At 48.1% G+C, this 20,779-nt stretch overlaps 1 protein-coding gene across 1 annotated transcript; it reads right to left on the bottom strand.

Moving 5' to 3' along the window:
* Window positions 1–888: 888 nt before the first annotated feature.
* LOC133910645 (uncharacterized) lies at window positions 889–17,807 on the bottom strand. The gene is made up of 4 exons (XM_062352967.1): window positions 17,435–17,807; window positions 16,943–17,357; window positions 1,212–1,567; window positions 889–1,095 (listed from the first exon to the last, which is right to left on the bottom strand). The coding sequence occupies exons 1-4, from the start codon at window positions 17,642–17,644 to the stop codon at window positions 889–891; spliced, it is 1,188 nt and encodes a 395-aa protein (XP_062208951.1). The 5' UTR covers window positions 17,645–17,807.
* Window positions 17,808–20,779: the final 2,972 nt, after the last annotated feature.

Genomic DNA, 20,779 nt, shown 5'->3' with positions numbered 1-20,779 from the left:
CAAGAGGCGGATATGGCTCCATTTGGTGAACAAGGTCAAAATACATGAAGTAGGAGAGGGTGGCCAGTAGACTAAGTTTTGACCCGCTACAAGAAGAGAAGGAAAACAAAAAAGTAGCCTACTCAGAACTACACCTCCAGCTGCAGAGCTCGCAAGGTGTCGCCCGCACATGAAGACTGCTCCTACGGGGCGATGACCAGACCAGAATGATGTCCAGATGATAGTAGTACGTCCGAAGAGTCTTGGCGGGGAACATGAACTCCCATAGAAGGGCCTGGGCAGGAAGTCCCTTTGGCACCTGGCTTCACTCGAGCTACCATATACCATAGCATAGCTTGTCGGTTGAGCCTCGTCCATACCCCTTAGCAGAAGTTGTCTGAGGCTGCACGAATGTCTACCGTAAGTGTCTCGAACTGGAAGTCACTAACCACAGAGTACAAAACTGGCTGCCTCAACTCATCGAATTGGTGGAGGCCTGCTTGCTATAGCAACGCCAGCTGGAGCTCTGAGACCACACATGTGCTAGACCTCACGTAGGCCTCAGCAACGTCGGTCGTCACCTCCGTGGCAGTCTTGAGCCGATGCAGCATCTAGGCTAGCACCTATGGGGTGGGATACTGGCGGTGCCCCAGCTCTGAGTCGACTCAAAGCATTATAGGTGACACGGGCTACCTTCGATGTGCACTTGTATAGCACTTGGCGCTCAACACGAAGTGCCTCCTCTGCTGAGTGGGTCACCTCCAACTCGCCTCGAACTTCAGCCACCATAACCCGAAGGCCCCAAACACTATCCTCCATAGACATTCGAGCCCTGGTGGCCTCCTCGAGAGAGGCCTTTGTGGTCCAGAGGGCTTCGGTGATCTTCAGCGCGATGGCCTCAGCACGTTCTCACGACACTGCCTCTTCTCGCTGAAGGCCCTCCTCATGCTCATGAAGCGTCGTCTCCTCCTGCAGGCAACCCTCCACAGACTCCACCTGCTTCTTGGCATCCTCCAAGGCCTGAAAGAGCTCTGCCACCTCATCTTGAGCCTCTTCATGGGTCGCAGCAAGGGCCTGGTGCAACGCACACCACAACCCCCTCGCCAAAATTAATTGCTGCAGAACACAGCATAGGAACGATAAGATTAGCTACCAAAGAAAAAAAAATAGATGTTGGATCCAAGAAACTCTGGTTCACTATCTACTAGTAGGGCTGCCACCTCCAAGCATGCCTCCACTTTCTCCAGATGACCCCGATACACCAACTGCTCAATATCTCCACTCCTGAGGAGCGACGAGGCTGAGGCAAAAGCCTTCAACGCCTCGAGGCGCAGCATGAAGTCATCAGGGGTCATGACCTCAAGGTCGGGGTCCCCCTCAACTGTTACAGAGGTAGCTCTTGTAGAGGATGTGGCACCACAGGCACTGGTCACCATGGCTTGGTCGTAGATCGGCTCAGCATCCCATGGCAGTAAAATCACGCCCTCTGGGGTGACTATCGGGGACACCTCCGGAGGGGTCATTGATTCCCACTGAGGCCCCATAACCTTGGAAATGGCAGCTGAGGACCCGTCTATCCCCGTGCCTCCTAGAGACACAAGAAAATTACAGAAGTCAAATCTATTTGTGAGCCCACAGGGCGGAGCTAGTCCACCAAGGGACCCATGACCTCCTCCTCGTCAGAGGGCATCAGCCCCCACCTTTCGCAAAAATCCAGGGAAGCTTCACTGCCTCCCCCTCCAGTATGGTCGTGGCTAGCAAGGTCCAGAAAGGCTAGACCCTTCCCATGATCACCTCCACAAGGCTTTGCCTCGTCTTCGGGCTGGCCGCTTGCACTTTCAGCGCTCTTGACCTACCTCTAATGCTTTATTCCGTCCAATGATGCCTCGGATGGCTCGGCCTCCGAGCTAGCCTGTGAGCCTTCGGAGGTTGGTGGGGGCCGAGCTTGGGGTGGGCTAGCGGGGGTTACAGAGGCCGTGGTGCCAGAAACCCCGCCCCCACTTCCCGGCAACCTTGGGCTCTAGCGGGTTTGACCACGCCGAGGCCTCCACCCGGAGATGAAGGCATACGCGGTTGTGCTGCTCCCAGCTCCCAACCATGTTATGTGTTGGTTCCGCTCCGTGGTGGTAGCCAGGACCAAGAACTCCTCCATGATCTCCATCGCTCGCTTTAGCAAAAGGCAGTTCTTTGAAAGAAAAAGGTGTTTCACGTCTGCGGATTCAAAACTAGACAACGAAAAGGAGTCACCAGATCTATTAGTGGGCCCGGAGTACACGTTCGGCTCTTCTTCCCCACCTTTCTCAAAGACATGATTCCAGTCCGCCCGGAGGGGTCAGATGCGCATCATAGTGAATCCTCTGCAAGATCATGCATGCTCATCCTTTTAGCCACCCTTTAGAAGAGCATCAGTCGCGAAGCAAGCTGGGCATTCAAGATATCTGGCACCAAGGTCTAGACATACTCGATATTGCAATTTGTAGAGCAAAGGGGGGATCCGAAGCCAACATCATACTAAAATCATCGCTTGGACCACTTGGTGTACCAATGGCTGTTGTTAGCCTTTGCCAAAAATGCATCCTTGTACTCTGACCGGAGCTGGAAGTTCACGCTCTTGAATCTAAGGGCCTTCATACCTCCATCCTCTATCTGGGTCTTCCGTTGGCAACTCGCATAATGAAGGGTGCAAAAAGGTCCACCCTCCCTTCGCACCCCTCCGCTCGCATAGCCCACTCGAAGATGGCTAGGTGGATAATGGCATTGACGTGGAGCTGTGGGAGCTCCATGTAGAAGTAGCAGTGTACCCCTTCGAGCAGTGACACAGTTGGGAAGCCCAGACCCACATCGAAAAAGGCTTCAAACATCACGGCTTATGGCCCAGAGGCTCCGGAACCTCCTCTCCCTACAGAGCCTAGGCGACGGATCTGGAGGGGATTTTCTCCTCATCGACCATCCAGTCGAGTTTGGTGTCATCAATGGTGGATCCTCTGAGTACGACGGTCTACTGGGGATATTTCTAGCTAGCATGGTGGAGCTCCATGGCTACCAGCGACCCGGGCAGCGATGTAAGAATCGATGCCACCTGGGTGTCTCCCACCCCACGCGCATCAATGGTCCTGCTCGTTGCCAACATATCGGTTCTGCCATGGGCACCAGAACTAGCCATATGGATCTCTGGGAGGTGGCGAAGGATGCTAGGTGGCGAAGAAGATGGGAGAATAGTGACCGGTGGATATGCACGCATGCTAAGACAAGAGCGGTCGAAAGCAGATTAAGATGAGAACAAGGCGCATAGCAAGACAACCATTTGTCCTAAACCCTCTCCATATAAAGATAAGGGATGAGTTATTCCACCTGGGGAAACGATGCACTCCCCGTCCCTTAACCCATAAGCCCACATTCATGGAGGAGTGGAACCGATTCCCACAACCCTCCAATGATGAGGCGCTATGTACCCCACTATCGCTCCCACACAGTTAACCACGCCATCAATCGCAGGTCGCATTTAATATCCCCTTCACGTCAAACGGTCAGTTCAATTCGATTGGACTGGACCTTCCGAAGCAATTCAAGGAATATGAATGACCATAGGCCATCAACTGTGGCACCAGGAACCACCAGAGACCCTACTCCAAGAAAAAAAACCGCAGGGCCGACCGCTCCGCTGGCCGCCCACCCGAGGGGCTGCTGTTGGGGGTCACCATTAAGGACACCCGACGCCCCTTGGTCGAGCCAACTAGTGCCTATGGACCTCGGGTCCCCAAATGCCTTTCGAATGATGGGGCTGCAAAGGAGCCCCAGTCTCCCAGAGATCCAGCCTCCCGGAACCTGGGCAGGCTCCACGAGGCTTGAGGAGTGAGCCATCAAAATTGGACAAAAATCAGCCATACGGGACCCACCAGCCTCCTCCATCTGCAAGGAAGTGACCGCCATTTAATGCTGGTGTAAGTAGGAGCCATCCTGACATCCCAAGTGAAGGGATCAGTGACGTCATAAGAGAGAGTGAATTAGGTCACTTAGAACTATTTCGTCTCTAAAAACAACACAAGATAAACCTATATCAAATTCTATTTAAATATGCTCTATGTTTATCTGTTGTGTCTACTCTACCGATCAAATCACTTGCAACCTATTTAAGAAGGTAAATTGCAAGAATGTAAATGCGAAAACATAAATAAGGTAGAGAGAGAAAACTCGGCACAAGGGATTTTTTCCCATGGTATCAATGGCATGAATGCCATCCCTAGTCCACGTTGGAGCTTCACAAAGGATATGCTCTCGGTTGGCACCTGATCACAGCTCTTGAGCCACCAAGTCACAAAGACAAGGCCTCCACCCGGATGAGCCACTGTCAGTGACATAGGAACCAGGGGTCCCCGAGTCCCGAGGCCAGGATAGCAGAATGCCACGTGATGCCTTCCCTCGGGGACTATTTCCCTGAGGACCCGAGAAGGCAGTTCCGGGAGAGGGCGCTCGAGGTCCTGAACAGTGGTCCCCGAGTACCCGAGTTCCCCGAGGACCCGACAAGGCAGTTCTGGGAGAGGGCGCTCGGGGCCATGAACAGTGGTCCCCAAGTACCCGAGTTCCCCGAGGACCCGAGAAGGCAGTTCCGGGAGAGGGCGCTCGGGGCCATGAACAGTGGTCCCCGAGTACCCGAGTTCCTCGAGGACCCGAGAAGACACAGTTCCGAGAGAGGGCGCTCGGGGCCATGAACAGTGGTCCCCGAGTACCCGAGTTCCCTGAGGACCGAGAAAAGACATATCCGGGAGAGGGCACTCAGTGCTATGAACAGTGGTCCCCGAGCACCCAGAGTTCCCCGAGGACCTGAGAAGCCCCTTGCCGGTGGACCCCATAAGGGCTTAGTGGTGAGGTGTCAATTGGTGAGAGGCCCGATGCTGCATTTAAGAGGGAGCGTGGCCTATCACTTCCAACCACTCCCCCCACGCCTGTTGTCAGTCCCTGCCACCGCCCGTTAGGGAGGCGTGGGGGCATTTAATGCAACGGGTCCCATCGGATGTCACCCTGCGCAGCTTGGAGATATCGTCACTGGGCTCGAGGCTTATTGCCTACCCCCCCTGCTGTGTCAGGCCCGCTCTAACCGAGCGGGCATGTTGGGTGGTTCAGTGGCTGCCCGGTGGGCCCCCCTCCTGCAAACGGCTAAAGCCGCGTGTAATGAGCGACAAGACCGGCTGGGGACGCACTTTTCAACTCCCCGTAACATCAAACTACAGCCTTATGATGGTTGCTTTCCATTTATGGCTCATGGGGACTCGTGCCCTCCTTTCTGGGCATGCTAAGCCGCCCCGACGGGATATAAAAAGGGGAGCGCACCCCAGAGAAGGGAGAGGACCCCGAAGGACAGAGAAGCTAACAAAGTCAGGACAAACGAAACTCGAAGCAAGACCGAAGCTCTAGACTTAGACAAAAAAACTTGTAACACAAGAGATCTAGATAAAGGCATTCCTAGAGCATTTATAGCATACACACATGAGTATGGTATTACGCTCCATGCGGCCCAAACCTGTCTAAATCCCTCGAGCATTTACTCCCACCAGTAGTCAATTGTCTGTCCCGCCTGCATCTCATTTACTCTCATTTAATTCATGTACGAGGTAGATTCAGAATCATCCCTCCTGCCGAATCTCAAAGGGGGTCCCACAGGATCCCCGCTTGAGGAGTTCATCCACCGACAGCCACCAAGCCACCAAGTCAAGGTCTCACTACTAGCCTCTCTTCTGGTTCCTTACCATCGTGATCACTTTGGAGCTTGATCCACCATGGCAAGGGTTTTTGTGTCCCCGCACAATTGCCTTGTCACCGCTCCACACCAAGTCGGAGGGTCAACAAGCTTACCAATGAGTCACCAAGACTCTAAGGTGTTGGCATACCACTTGATACAAGGTTGGATCACTCCTTGATCCACTCTCTAGGCAGCAATCACCTAGCAACACTCTCTCTAGGTCTATAAGCACTAATCACTCACTAATCTTATGCTTAATTGTCTTGGATAATCACATTAAGCACTTTGGTGGCTTGGATGTCTTATCAGGTGTACATGAACTTCTCTGGACTCCAGCAGCACGCTACAGCTTCAAATGACTGAGTGGAGGGGTATTTATAGCCTCAAATCCATGCACTAGCCGTTAATCCAATATCTCAGAAAAGTTGTTGACACCGGATGATCCGGTGAGAACACTCATAAACTAGCCGTTGGAACTCCTCTCAAGCGTCTGTGAACACCGGACACACCGGTGTATACTTCATCTTCATCATTGGACTATCTGGTGAGTTATCGTGAGCCATCCAAGCCTTTCCTTCTTCTCGGTGTAAATTGCTCCTGTGTAAGTATCCGATGCACATCACTTCATCACCGGACTATCCAGTGAGTTGACTTCAGCCAATTGAGCCAATGCAACCCTCTCTGAAAATAATGCTCCAGTGTGCACAACTTTCATCATTGGACCATCTGTTGCCTTAAACTTCATTCTGCATCTTGGAATTGTTCATTGTCCGGTGTGTGCAACACACTGATCACCGAACCATCCGGTGCTTTGATCTTCAACTCCAATGGCTGCAACCTTCTCTGAACAAAATGCTCTGGTGTGTATATTCTCTGATCACCGGACCTTCCGGTGAGGTCATCAGACCTCTTCCCTTTTACCAGATATGCTCTGGTGAGTTCAACACCCAGAGCACCGGACCGTCCAGTGAGGCCAATCTTCCTGGGAATTTTCCAATTCAATCCAATTTTGTCCCGGTTGCAGTACTTCTTCATGTATTGCATCCATGATACCTACTAACATATATTCTTGATAAACATATTAATCACATTGACTATGTTGTCATTAATCATGAAAATCACAATCATGACCTAATGGGGTCATTTTCGCTACACCAAGGCAAGTAGGAGCCGGCCTGACACCTTGGCGGTGTGGTGCCACAATAGGTGACCAGCCGAGCACCACACCTTTCAGGCCACTTGCGCCTCTGTATTTGTTATAGCAGATAGTATCTTCTGATTAGGGGTAAATGCATCCTACATAGACCCATACCATGTGATTTGACTGGTCCTGGATCCTTGTGGGATTGTGATGGTTTGTATCGCTATCTCTGTAAGGGTATACTTGTATATTTACATCCTGGATGACACTATAAATACCAACCCTTGGCCATCAAACCAAGGGACAAATACTTGAACGATCAGTACATATGGTTTTCCTTCCTCTCCACCTCTTCTCCAAGCTTAATCCATTCGTGTGAGTGTGCTCTCGCCGTACTTGTTTGTAGAATACATTTTTTTTGCCAACACCCAGCCTCCTCTCCTCTCGTTGCCCTCTCTCCTCCATGCACTCGGGTGCACAAGCCCACCTCTCATCTGCCGCCCCCTTTATCCTCTGGCCACCGCATCGTGTCGACCCCTTCCACTCTCTCTCTCAGTATCGACCAAACAATGGTCAGGGAGAGAGAGGGGGCCAGTGCGGCAATTCAATACTAGACTATTTTCACGCTATGTCACACCCTGATTTTCAGATTTCTCAAATTTCTGAATTTTTCTAAGATTTGATTATAGGTTGAACAATTAGAATTGGAAAAGTCCTAATTTCTAAATTCAAATTCAAATTTGAATTAGGATTATTATTTGTTTGAATGCATTCATGCTGAAATTATGCATATAGGTGTTATTTGGATTTTGTTGGATTTTATTTGAGCTCCTTTGGACTTATTTAAATTCAATTGTATTAAAATTAATTTTCAAAATAACAAAATATTTTCATAGCTCAAAATATTTTCTTTGGCTTCTAAAAGTTTTCAAAAGCTTGTTGGAATTAGTCATCTAGGTTTTTCCTTTGCTTTTGCTGGATTTTGGTTTGTGCCCTTTGATTTGAATTTTCTTAATTTGTTTTGAATTCAAAAGGTTTAGAAAAGAAGTTGGGAAAGAAACGAACAGGGAAAAGGAAAATAGAAATGGAAAAAACCTAAACCTACCTATCCAGCCGACCTACTCTCCTTTCCCTAGCCCAACCCGAGCTCTCCCTCCATCCTCCCCCCTCGGCCAGCCTTAGTTTCAGCCCGAGCTAGCCGCACCCTGCCTCCCGGGCCGCGCTCGGCCGCTCCGTTGGTGCCTTTCCGGTTACAGACTTCTCCGCGCGCCACTGCCATGTGGGGCCTGCGTGTTAGATTCGTCCCCGTACCTAACTTGTTTCTGCGCCACCGTGTCCGAGTCTGCCACCACCCTTTCTTAGACTATGCGCCACGGACTTCATGGTCCCGCCGCCCATATAGGGCAACTGATGTACCCCTTCTGTGCCATCTCGCCAATAGCTGCCGCCTCCTGTGCTTGTTCTCGTTGAGTCACCGAATCCCAAACCTTGCACCGCCGTCCGCCATTGGAGCCTCGGCCAAAGCTCGCCAATCCGCCACCCTAGCGCTGATCTGCTGTCGTCGACTGGTTCTCGAGCCTCGATGCTACCCCTGGAATGTGCCAACACCCTTGCCTTCACCTCTCAACCACCGGAACCCCTTCACCGACGAGCTCCGAGAGCTCTAGCTACCTCTCGCCATCACCAAACCTCTATGGACCACCTTGTCGCCGACTTGTGCCTTAGGTAAGCTCGCCTTGCCGTCCTCTTGCTCCTCCGCCGCTCATCGTTGAATTCCAAAGCCAGCGTTGAGTTTATGATATTAAAATAATATGTTAATTTTCTAGGACCCACATGTTAACGTTTCAGTTAATCTTTTTATCATTTCATATGAAACCCTAGTTCCTATAACTTTACCTTTCTTCGAGAGAAGTCCAATCAATTATGTTCTCCTTGTCCAGTTCACTAGAAGATCCCGGTTTATCGTTCTTTTCTTTTTATTTGCAATTTGGAGTTTATTTAGTGTTTATTCGATGTTGCTTTTGTTTGTCGGTAGAATTCGCGATTAGTCGATAATGCTTTGGATCTGTTCGAGGGATTTCAAGACCAAGATTTTGACAACACTGAGCAGCATTAGGTAAAAGGCAAGTGTCCTTGATCATCTTGAATCTATGTTTTAAATGTTTTGTTTTACAAAATTGCATGTAATATCTGTCAACTTGATGGGTAGTCATCTATGTTACAGTTTACCTAGTTCTTCCTTTGCATTTCTTGAAGCTTAAGTGGTAGTTGATATAAGCCTCTTGAATAGATTTTCTTAGCCATACTTTTGAGATGATGGAAAGTATCATATACAGGTTTAATGGACCTATGTAATGGTGATGATTACTAGCTTTAGTAACATGGAACCCTAAAACTTGGGCAAGAAGTTGGTTTGATAATGGTGGTTCATGCGGTGGGCTTGTGGATATGTTCCAAGAAAAGGTGTTAGGTTTTGTTGGTTATTTTTCCCTGTTGGATAGTATTTGCCCAAGTGACACATATAAGGACCGGTTTGTAGAGTGACAACCCAAGAAACACTGTACAAAAAATAAGACTGATATGTGTAGGCATATCAATTAGACACCTGACTGATATTCGTTGGAGTATCAGGACCTAATTGATGGACCATGCTTTATAGTGATTCTCCTATGACACACCACTGATGTGTGTTAAGTGTCTTGCAAACACGGCAACATGGGTATTACGACTCGTGGCTAAAAGTTGGGTAACCTTTGAGAGTATAAAACTGTTATAACAGACGTGCCCACGGTTATAGGAGACTTGGATCCTCGCATGATTAGTTGGTCATGGTCATGGTTTGGCTATAGGTTGATGATACGGGCGATGGTTGGATGGTTATGGTTTTAAGGTGGTTAGCCTTGGGTAATGTCTAGTTGTTAGGTTATATTCACTTAATAACTACTTAATGCTTTTGAATTAAATTACCGTTTTCTTTACTCATTTTTACCCAAATATACCATGTGTTATCCTATTCTTGTTGTAAGGCTACATATCATTATCTTTCTCACACTTGTTGAGTGCGTCATGTACTTACACTTGCTATTTTCTCTATCCCACACGACATGCGTGATGTTGCTTAGTGAGTGAAGATGTTGAAGGTTATCAAAACAAAGTTGTGACGTTCTAGGCGCGTGTCTCCCGGTAGATTGCCTGCGGTGTTATTGGGCACCAGTGCTTCTGTTCCGCTGTAAATATTTTCATAGAAGACAATATATGTTAATTATTGTAAGAGTTTAACGTTTATTCTATAAAAACATTGTTTTTGTTACTTCACCTGTGACGTCCTTATATATATTGAACATCTTGGACATACATAAGTCTTATCTGGTTTTATCCGTTAAAATCACCTGTGACACGCTACTAGGCCAGATAATGACACGCGTCACGCGGGGTAGCACGATGTACTGTGCTCAAGACAGCACGCCACTGCATTATAGTTTTCACGCTACGGCTCTACGAGTTATGGAAATTTGTGTAGGTTGAACCGTGAATTTTTTTTCATCTCCGTACCATGAATTTTACAGTTTTAGTGCCACGGTCCTAATAATTCTATTTTCGCGCAATAGGGTATTATTTCTGCAAATTTGTGAATTTACGTATTATTTCCGAGAAATCCGAATTAAATAATATTATTAAAAAATTCTCAAAACGTGCGATGCAGTCAGATCTCGGTGACTAGCTGACAAGGGCGGCGTCATTGAGCACGGAGTTTAACAGAGGTCTTTTAGCACTGGAACTGGATGCGAGATGTTCCTGACAAGGAGTAGTTGATTTGGATTACCTATTGTATAGCAGTTAATGAACAGATAAGCAATTCCTGCTTAGAATTATGACAGGATCGGATTTCAAGGATTTAAGTGCCGCTCACGTGGGTCAGAGATCGCTTAGCCCAATAATTGGAGGGATCTGATTGGCCTTGTGATGGTCCTAACTGATGCAGTTTGTCGAAGGCACATTTGACCAAGTTTTTACTGCTGTTCATGCTCAAATGAGAGCAAGGGTCTCTTTCAGTCTTTCCCTTGAAAGTTAAAAGTGTTTTTCCCAGTGTTCACTAGAAGAAACAACATATTGCCCAAGTGGATGTTCACAATATTGTGTATGACTTTCTTTCTCCAGTACAAGTAACTTGATCGTAGTATTGATAGAGCTGTTTATAGGGTAATCAGTTTGTTAATTAATTAGCTTTCTAGAACAAAAGCAGGGGATAAATTTGACCGAGATTTAACTGGTGTCCGTGCTCAATGTGGACAGCTAGCTCATCTGTTTCCCATCAAAGGTTAAGAAACATTGCTCTAGTGTTCATAGGAGGGCGAAAAAAGAAGTGCACGGGATAGATGGGTCGATGTGTGTACATTGTACAGTAGTGCCTAACATCATTTTTTACCATGGGCAAGAACTCTTAAATGGGTCTGTTTGGTGGCTATTTTACCAAACTTTCTTTTGATAAGAAGATCTATCAAATTAATCGTCTTGATACTGGGATCGAAGGATGGAGTATTAATAGAGTTGCAGATCTATATATTCAATAATCGCACTCACATTCTTGTAGATTACTGGTCGCTTCCAGCCAAAAGAAAAATAAATTGGACACTCCAAAACACAGTATGATGTTACCTTAGATTTTTGTTGCAGATACACAATGTATTTTCAAAACATAAAGGAGGTTTATACAAGGAAAAACTACTTTTCTTATGGCGTGAAAGATCTATGAAGATATTGCTGGTGAAAATTAAATAGTTTGACTGCTATTTCTAGACTTAATCTTATGGGAGTGAGTGACCAAAAAGAAAGTACACAACGTAACTTTTTTTTTGAGACGGACACCATTGTGGTGATCTATTCTGGCTCTGTTGTGCGCTAGATAATGCATTTGTGCGCATTTGTGTGGGTTCATACATAGGTGCAAGGTGTCTGACGGTGTGCATTCGACTCATAATCCTAAAAAAATGAAGTAATTAGGATCTAGCTGGTTTTGATTCAAAAATAAGTTTGTTAAGAGTACTTCGCAATAAGCTACACGTGCTGGCTATGGTTGTACCGGGATCAGGATCCACTTGTTAAAGTGCACTGCACCGTTCAGACAGCACTGAGTGATTGGTGGAGTAGATAAGCTCTCCCAGCGCTGAGATAAAAGGGCAGAGCAGCACGTCACTCAACGCTGTTGTTTCTCTGTTAAAAGCTAGCCTTCTTTTCACTTATGCCCAGCTTTCCGCCAGTTGCCAAACAAGTCATCATCGTCTGTTTTACCACAAGAAACCGTACTTGTATTCGGTTATATTTCATCTTCTTTTTAATAATGAAATACAGTTATGGTCTTTTGCATCCTTTGAGGCATAGAACTTTTGTTCATTATTACAGAGTCTCATCGTGGATGATTCAAAATATCAGGAGGTAAAGGGAAACAAAAGGATGATATAAAAATTATCCGCATATCCTGTAATTAAGCCACCACGGATTCTTAACAAACATTTCTATGGCCACCGACTCTAAAACTTGACATCTTTTGAGTTTATACTCCCGGTAAAATGTATGTGTTCTATACTTCAGCAGTCCCTACGTCTTAATTCCTCAATCAAAGCCCATAGAACTCAGTTAGATCAAGCCTATGATATGGATTAGAAGTAACTTCAATCATTTATCACGAAGTTGTGTTAGCCAAGGTTGGAGCTAAACGAAGAACAAAATTGAGGGATTCACACGGATTTTGTTGACAGAACCCCACAACCAATCCCGCACTCATGGGACCGTTGCTGTTTCTGGGCGTTTTACACCACTGTGCTTCTTCTCCTTCCTCCCACCACACAGCCGTTTAGGGTGGATTCAAATAGCGATGAGATTTGGTGGATTCAAGATAGGGTGGGTTGAAATACACCACAAGTTAGAGAGTGGGCTTATGGAAAGACATTGTGGTAGAGAGCGAGACACGACTGTCACCAACCTCCGGCGATCAGCCAGCAGGCGAGGTGATCGTATCAATCGGAATCGCAAGGAAGAAGAAGCAGCAAAGAGAGGGAGAGATATCCAGGCAGAGCCGTCGGGCTACAACCTTCTTTTCCGTCGAGTGATTAACCGTACTCGTTTACCATTTAACCATCACGTATATACATGTCCGGTCCTGGCTCCACTCCAGTTGGCCATGACCACACAACACACGCCAAGGCTTCTCCCGCGCAACTCTGAAAATCTCACGGCGCTTCTCTGAACTTCTTCGTCAGGCTCACGTTGTCGGACATTCTTCAGTTAAGCTGTTGCCGGCAGAGAGTCGTCACAACGACGAAAGTAATTGCTTGGGAAGTGAACTGCAATTCAAACCACTAAATTGGCTCTTGTGGCACAAAACACAGGTCAGAAACCTTTACGCATAACACCCACTAAGCGCTTGTTTGGATACCCCAAACCCCGCCGGGAATTGTTGAGTGCACATAAACGTTATCTTTTTTAAAAAAAAAATAACATGGGGAAATGGATTATAAACCAACCAGAAAAGGAAAACAAAGGCATTTGGGCTTAATGGGCCGTGCACTTTGCCAGGACCCCTCGATCTTAAGAGTTTTTTTTATATATTTTTTCGAGTTTAAATTTAAATAAATAGATTCCCGGCGAAAAAATTTGCAAAAGTAGGTGCCCACCGCCCTCTCAGAGGGCTGCAGCCCTCTCAGAGGGCGGGTACGGGTGCTAACCGCCCCCTGAGAGGGCGGTAGGCCTAACCGCCCCCTCAGAGGGCGGCAAGAGGGGCTAACCGCCCTCTCAGGGGGCGGTTAGGCCCTGGGGGGGCGGTTAGCCCCTAGCCGCCCTCTGAGAGAGCGGTTAGGGGCTTTTTTCATGTAAAATTATTTTTTTCCATTTTATCCTATAAAAATGTATTATTTTTGTAATTGAAGAAAAAAAAAAGAAGGGGTGTAAGGAAATTAAGAAATTAAATTTGGAGTAGGTTATGTAATAACGGGAGGAAAAAATCAGTAATTAGTAGTTGCAGCATTTTACGTGGGTATGGTGCGAACGAGGATAAACATAGTATTGAACATATGGTGAAAACATTATAATACACTGTAACCGCGATGACATGATGAGGAAACAAAGGTGGCATGTACGGTTCGCACTAAGACCTTATTAGTGCGCCGATCCTAATCATAACGTGCCTTAGGGAAGGAAAGTATGTCGGGTTACATTAGGTACTCTCTACTGCGTGCATCTAGGATACTTTCCCTTTCGGAGGGCATCGGGACCTGCTGCCTTAGCACGGCGGGCTCTCTCCCGCTTTTGTTCCCTCTCAGCCTCTCGTGCCTGAGCCACGGTACGGTCGTGCGCCGCCTTCCTCATGCGCTCTTCTTCCTCCCGCTTGAGACGAAGTTCCTCTTGCTGTTGCTCGTACTCCCAACGTGCATACGCTTCCCTTCTCCACCTCATGTTCATGTCGACCCACAGCTTCTGTGAGTCATTTTGCTCATTGTCGAGCCACTGAATAAAATCACAGAGCGGTGGAGGGGACTGAACAAATGGAACAAGATGAGCGGTTAGTAAAAGATGGTGCGTAATTGGAAGAGATGAGGCGGACATCTGTTACCGTACCGGTCGATAACCAGTTGTTGCATTGCCAGGCTTGTCATACTCGTAGTTGGTACACATGAAGAAGCGTAGTCCATAGGTGTATGAGATGTCCTGCGACTCGCGGAGCTTACAAAGGTCACCACAGAAGCACATTGGTGGTTCGAGACCTTCAGGTACGGTAGTCCCCCAATGTTTCTTTGGTGGGCTTGATGGAGTTGAGGAAGACATTGCACTTGAGAGATATGAGAAATGAGCGATGCTTCTCCGTAAGGAGGTTTGGCTACTTATAGTTGGGAGAGGCAGGAGCATTGGATTCGCTCTTAAAGAAAGGAATTAGGGCATGGGCGTAGCTGGCGGGAGGAGCATCAGATTCCATCTTGAAGAATGTGACAGTTTTGTCGTTGCCCATGGTCAGAGATTCCACGTTTATTGGTACCCGTGTTGTCATTTCCTGATTTAAAAAAGCTGGGTAGTGTTGTCACATCTTGTTTAAAGCCTGCGGCAGGAGGCATGTGTTGTCAAGTCATGGTTAAAGTTTAGTGGTGTGGTCACTTGTTCATTGAACGTGTCTGAATATGAAATGCATTTACGAAATGCTAAGTCGACCATACAAAGTGAACGTGTCTTAATACATATGAGCACATCACGAAGCGAATACGCATATGTTAGTTACAAAAAATGTAAAATGCTACTTATGCCTCCCTCGTTGCCGTCGTCCGTGCGCCCCATCGTGGTCCCGATGCCGCTGGTTAACCCTCACGTGACCCCTGGAGTAGGTGAGGGGGTCAGGTGGGCCGACGTGTCTGGTAGGCCTAGTAGGGACCACCGGTGTCGAGGGCTCGTCGTGCGTGGGCTGGGTCCGAAGCGGTGCACTGGAAACCTGGGACCGCTGAAGGACGTCGTAGTCAGGTGTGCCCCCGAAGAAGTCACGGACGATGTCGTATGCAGTGTCGGGGCCAGCCTCATCCTCCTGACTAGGGTAGGAGGACTGTGAAGGCTTGGCAGGCGTCCATGTGTACTGGTTGGAGGGACCTGTGAACAAATAATCACGTTAGATACGAACAATATGGTATTGAAAGTAGTAGTAAAAAATGTATAATTGTACCTACGTGGTACGACGGTGCAGCAGAAGAAGGCCACGCTGACGTGCCGTAGTACGTTGCGGGGGGGGGGGGTAGGGTGTGGGGCCGCCGAAGACGGACCGGCCTCATCACCGAAGTAATCTGAGCACAGTTGTAACTTATTTTGCTGAAAGTACTAGAAATTAGGAAGAAGGGTTCCCGGAGTACCTGACTGTGGACGTACAGGGCAATCTGCGAGGCTGCGTCGAGACTTGTGCAGACGGACCTAATGAATGTTTAATAACAATAAGTAAAGGATATTGATCAATAATTTTCAAAAGTATAATTCGTACCATATTGCTCGGACCCTCCAAGACGTGATAGAAGGGGTCGTGTGGGTGTCGACACTGAAGAACGTCGGTGCACGTCTGACGGCCGAGACGACTCGGCGTGTACACCACTCGTCCTGGGAGGCGGCACTGCTACATCTGTGGTAGATCGGCAGGAGGTGAGTTTCAGGGCGCGCGTCATCTTGTCGAAAACCCGTCTAATGAAGCTCGCAACATCCGACGCACTTAGGTGATACCCTTGCCGGACGCGGTCCATGGCAGCAGCTGCATCCCTATTTACATCATAAATGATATCTGTCTGCGGATACGAACAATAGTGAACAATTAAAGTATACGGTTATGTTCATTCAATATGTAGTACGGACTTCAAAAAATGACTTACTGCTAAAGAGGCGTCCTCGTCCCAATGCACCGGGTATGTCTCTATTGTCGATGCAACGTGGCCCCGGACATCATCAGGGGTGTAGGTGACACGAGTCCGCGTATGAGGTACGTACCACCGTAGGTACTCCCTAAAGTTTCCCTCGGTGTGGGGACGCGCCTCATCAACGACGTCCTGTAGCGCTTGGGCCCATGTTGCCACGTAAGGGGCCAAGCGGTCCGCCCAGAGGTGGCCGGCTGGCTGGCCTTTCCGCGTGTACCTGCATTGAAACCACGGTAAATGTAAGGCAAACTGAAACGAAGGTTGCTCAAACTAAAATTTATCAAATGTACCTGTGGACATGCAAGGGGACTGTACGGATGGGGACGAGCGGGAATGCCTGGTGACGGCCAAACTGCCGCATGACGCGCTGTGGTGAGTACTCTTCGACGTAGATGTCGAAGACAAGGGGCGCCTTGGTGAGCCAGTACTCCTCGTCACGGGTGCACAAGGGTGACAATCCCGACCCTGCACGTGTATGAACGGACCGAACGTTGTATGGCTCCCATACCACATCGTTAGGACGTAGCCTGTCAAACTGGGTACGAAAATGCTCGTACGCGCTGCGAGGCTGCTCGTGGGCCCAGTGTGACTGAGTGACAAACATCAATACAGATATTTAGAGAGTAACATAGTACGAACAAAACTGTTAATGTAAATTACGTACCCGTCGACGACACCACAGTGAGGCCATTGTCGGCGCGTCCTCATCCATCTCGCCGTACCACACCTCTGGGTACGGGGAGCGATCCACCACCGGCCTACCTATGGCGAAATGCTCGTACGACCATAGCTGAAGAAGAAGTGGACACCCGGCAAAAGTGGCTAGCGCCTCCTTCTTCATGCATGCGTCGCAGAGCGCCCGATACGTCGCAGCAAGAACAGCTGATGCCCAGCTGAACTGCGGTACATCCTTTGCATGCGCGTCCGCTATCGACCGGGCGTACGGCACAAGGGTCCTCGTAACCAGGTGGCCTTGGCCACTAGTGAACATCACCCACCCAAACAACCAAAGGAGGTAGGCCTCCAAATGTCTCGAGACCGCGTATGCGTTGGCTTGTGGGTGGATGTACGCCGGCTGCATATATGACTGGTGTCAGAAATAATCATTACGACATAATTTGTTAGAAATCGATAGGTTGCATGTTACCATACCTGGAACTGTAGGATCCACTTCTTCGTTGGCCCTCGTGCATCGGCTAAGAACTCAGGCACGTACGGGGGTGCATCCGCCTTTCGCTCCACCGGCCCAAATCGCTGATGCATGGCGTTCATCCAGTCAGTCTGCATATCGATCACCCCAACTGCAGCTCCCGCGCAAGGAAGGCCTAAGAGGTAGGAGACGTCCTGCAGGGTCGGGGTCATCTCTCCGCACGGTAGGTGAAACGTATGTGTCTCCGGCCTCCAACGGTCGACCAGTGCTGCTATCAGCGACCGATCGAAGTAGAAACGACGGGCCGCAACCTCGGGGTTCTCCGTCGATCGGGCCTCGACCAACCGGCAAAGCGGTAGGAGTCCGGCCGCTCCCAACCTATAAGTATTGCAGTACATCAATAATATGTAACAACAACAGAGAAATGATATGTAACACCATCAGCTTTTCTAAGTACCTGAGGGTCCAGCGCTCGTTTACCGTCAGCAGCTCTCCAGGGCCTCGTGGGCGAAACACTCCTAGGTCCGTCTGGTGCTCGGCGGATAAGAAGCTACGATGCTTCTTGTCCACGGCAGGGTCCAAAAGCTATGGGGTCGAAGGCTGAGCCATCTCTGCATTTGAAAGACATGTACATTAATACATTGAGAAATAAATACAAGAACAACATACTTCGAATGCAAATTAACCGTACGCGAAATTAACACATATTAAAATGGTACAAAACTAGCTGACCTAGACAACAGGTGCATCACCGCCTGCACTTTTGGGACAATATTTGTAAGTGTGACCTACTTCATTGCACTGACTGCATCGCTTAATCCTAGGGCCAGCCTCGGATTCATCCATATCGTTACGAATCCGCCGAGATTGTCTTCGGCCCGGTGCGTTCTTCATCTTTCCCAAATCAGGCACATATATTCTTGAAGGCCCTGGGTTACTTGTAAAAGTGTCAACAATGCCGTAACCATACAGCTCCTGGTTCCAGGTGTTCAGTACTTGATCTTTCATGAAATATTGTGACACATATTGCTTTGGAAGCATATGGTGCTCCGCGCACGCAACTATGACATGTGTACAAGGTTTGTGGAGTAATTGTGGCTTCTGACAACTACATATGCATGTCCCACTCCTTAGCACACACTCTTGAACATGCCGCTCACGTCCACCCCCCTCCGACCCTTATCCCGACACAGGACACTGAACCTGTGCTCTGCTGTGCCCTCTTGATTTGCGCGATGCATGTGGGCCTTCCTATTTGCCTTCTCCATGTACTCACATAGCATCCGGCCATAAAGCATACGATTGTCCTCCATTACAACCTTAGCAGCTGCAAATCGATCAATGAAGTACTTGCAGGTGCCATGCAAAATGCCTTCTACAATTCCAACTAGTGGTAGGGACCTCATTCCTCGCATGACCCAGTTATAAACCTCTGCAAGGTTTGTAGTCATTACTCCATACCTGGCACCACCACTGTCGTACAGCAGAGCCCATTTTTCATTGGGCTCATTGCGTATCCACTGTGAAAAGCTCCTAATAGATGAGCCAGATCTCCGTACAATCTGCGGAGTATCGGTTGGGAGCCGACCGAGAGCTATTGGTTCCTCACGGTTAGGTGCGGCCTCCGCAGTTTGTTTAAGAGTCAGTTCATCAAGTCTTGCCCATAATGCATTGAACTTACGTTGTTGGTTCTGACTGCACAACTTCTTGAAGAGCTTCATTAACTTTTTGTTTTTAAACTGTCTGTAGAAGTTCGCACCCATATGGCGCATGCACCACCTGCTTTTGAGATCTGGCCACTGTACTGGTACACCCCGTCGCACGCTACCGTGTTGCATATCCAGCAAAGCCTGCAACAATCCTGCATGTCTATCATGAATGAGACACACATCTGGTCGGTCAAGAACAATTGCATGCTTCACCCGCTCTAGGAACCAATACCAGCTGTCCCCATTCTCACTCTCCACGAACGCAAACCCTAGTGGCAGCACTTGGTTGTTACCGTCGACCCCTATTGCAGACAATATCTGCCCTTTGTACTTCCCAGTTAGGAATGTTCCATCTAGGCATATGATGGGTCGGCAATATCTAAATGCTTTGATAGTTGCACCGAATGCAAAGAAAGCACGCTGCAACACTCTTTTTCCGTTGTACTCCACATCAGTAGAGGGGTAATGCTTGATATCATAGTAGCTGCCTGGATTTCTTGCACAAATTGTGGCTAATTGACGAGGTAGATTGTGATACGAATCTTCATATGTACCGAACCTAATCTCAATAGCCTTTTGTTTCGCCCTCCATGCCTTCGCATAATTTATTGTGTACTAGAACCTTTGCTCAATAGCACGGATTATTGATCGTGGCTCATACCTTAGGTTGTCCACAATCTCTCCGTACATAACATTTGCAATGAAAGCAGAAGACAGGTTTCGATGGGCGAACTCTATTTCCTCAATATGACAATTATGTTCCTTAACTATTGAGCATTGCCAGTAGTCTGCCTATTTCCCTCTAAATGCGTGCACCCGCCAAGGGCACTCAGGAACCAAGCACTTCACATCATACTCTCTTTTACTTGATTTAACAACCTTGAATTGCCTACGAAGAGACAACGACTAGAATTTTACAGCATCAATAACTGCCTCTTTTGTAGGGTACATAGCACCCTGTGACACCTCGTTCTCATGGTATGGCCATGGTGTCTGGTCAGCCTCGCTAACCACCAACTTCGAAAATTCTTGATCCCGCCACTCTGCAGGAACTGCAGCATTACCCTCCTCATCAGAAGAATCCCCCTCAGCAAGGCCTTCCTCCAACTCTTCATCCTCCAAATCCATATCTTCAATGATGCTAGGGATGTGCTCCCCTTCATCAGCTACACCCATCGGCTGCAGGTCTGGAACATCACCAACCTCCTCTCTGGACCCTACATTAGCCGCCTCTGACTCATCTTCCACTGCCTCACTTGGTCCTGCTACTGTTTCTTCAGAGTTCACCTCATTTTGATCTTTCAGGTACGCTGCAGCTAATAAAACAAGCGGCATGCCACGTTGACAGCATATATCTACATACTACCTCCAAGTTGATGTGGCTTCGATGGGAACAAGCTCACCAAAGTATTCATGACTAGCACGGCTCAGAACACCTTTCAACTTCAGCTCATATTGCTACAGATCCAGTTGGAAAAGCCGCATGAGCCATTTGCACACCCCCACAATAGTCCTCTCATTAGCCTTACTAAGCCCCTTCATAACATGGCGAAATCCAGAGAGATCTACACCGTTGGGACCGTACATAATTTCACCCTCACCATAATATATCTGAAAAATTAATTTATCTCCCATTCC

This window comes from Phragmites australis, chromosome 3 (assembly GCF_958298935.1).
Source record: "Phragmites australis chromosome 3, lpPhrAust1.1, whole genome shotgun sequence".
NCBI lineage: Eukaryota > Viridiplantae > Streptophyta > Magnoliopsida > Poales > Poaceae > Phragmites > Phragmites australis.
The sequence above is the reverse complement of the archived record's forward strand: the minus strand, read 5'-3'. Positions and strand labels throughout refer to the sequence as shown.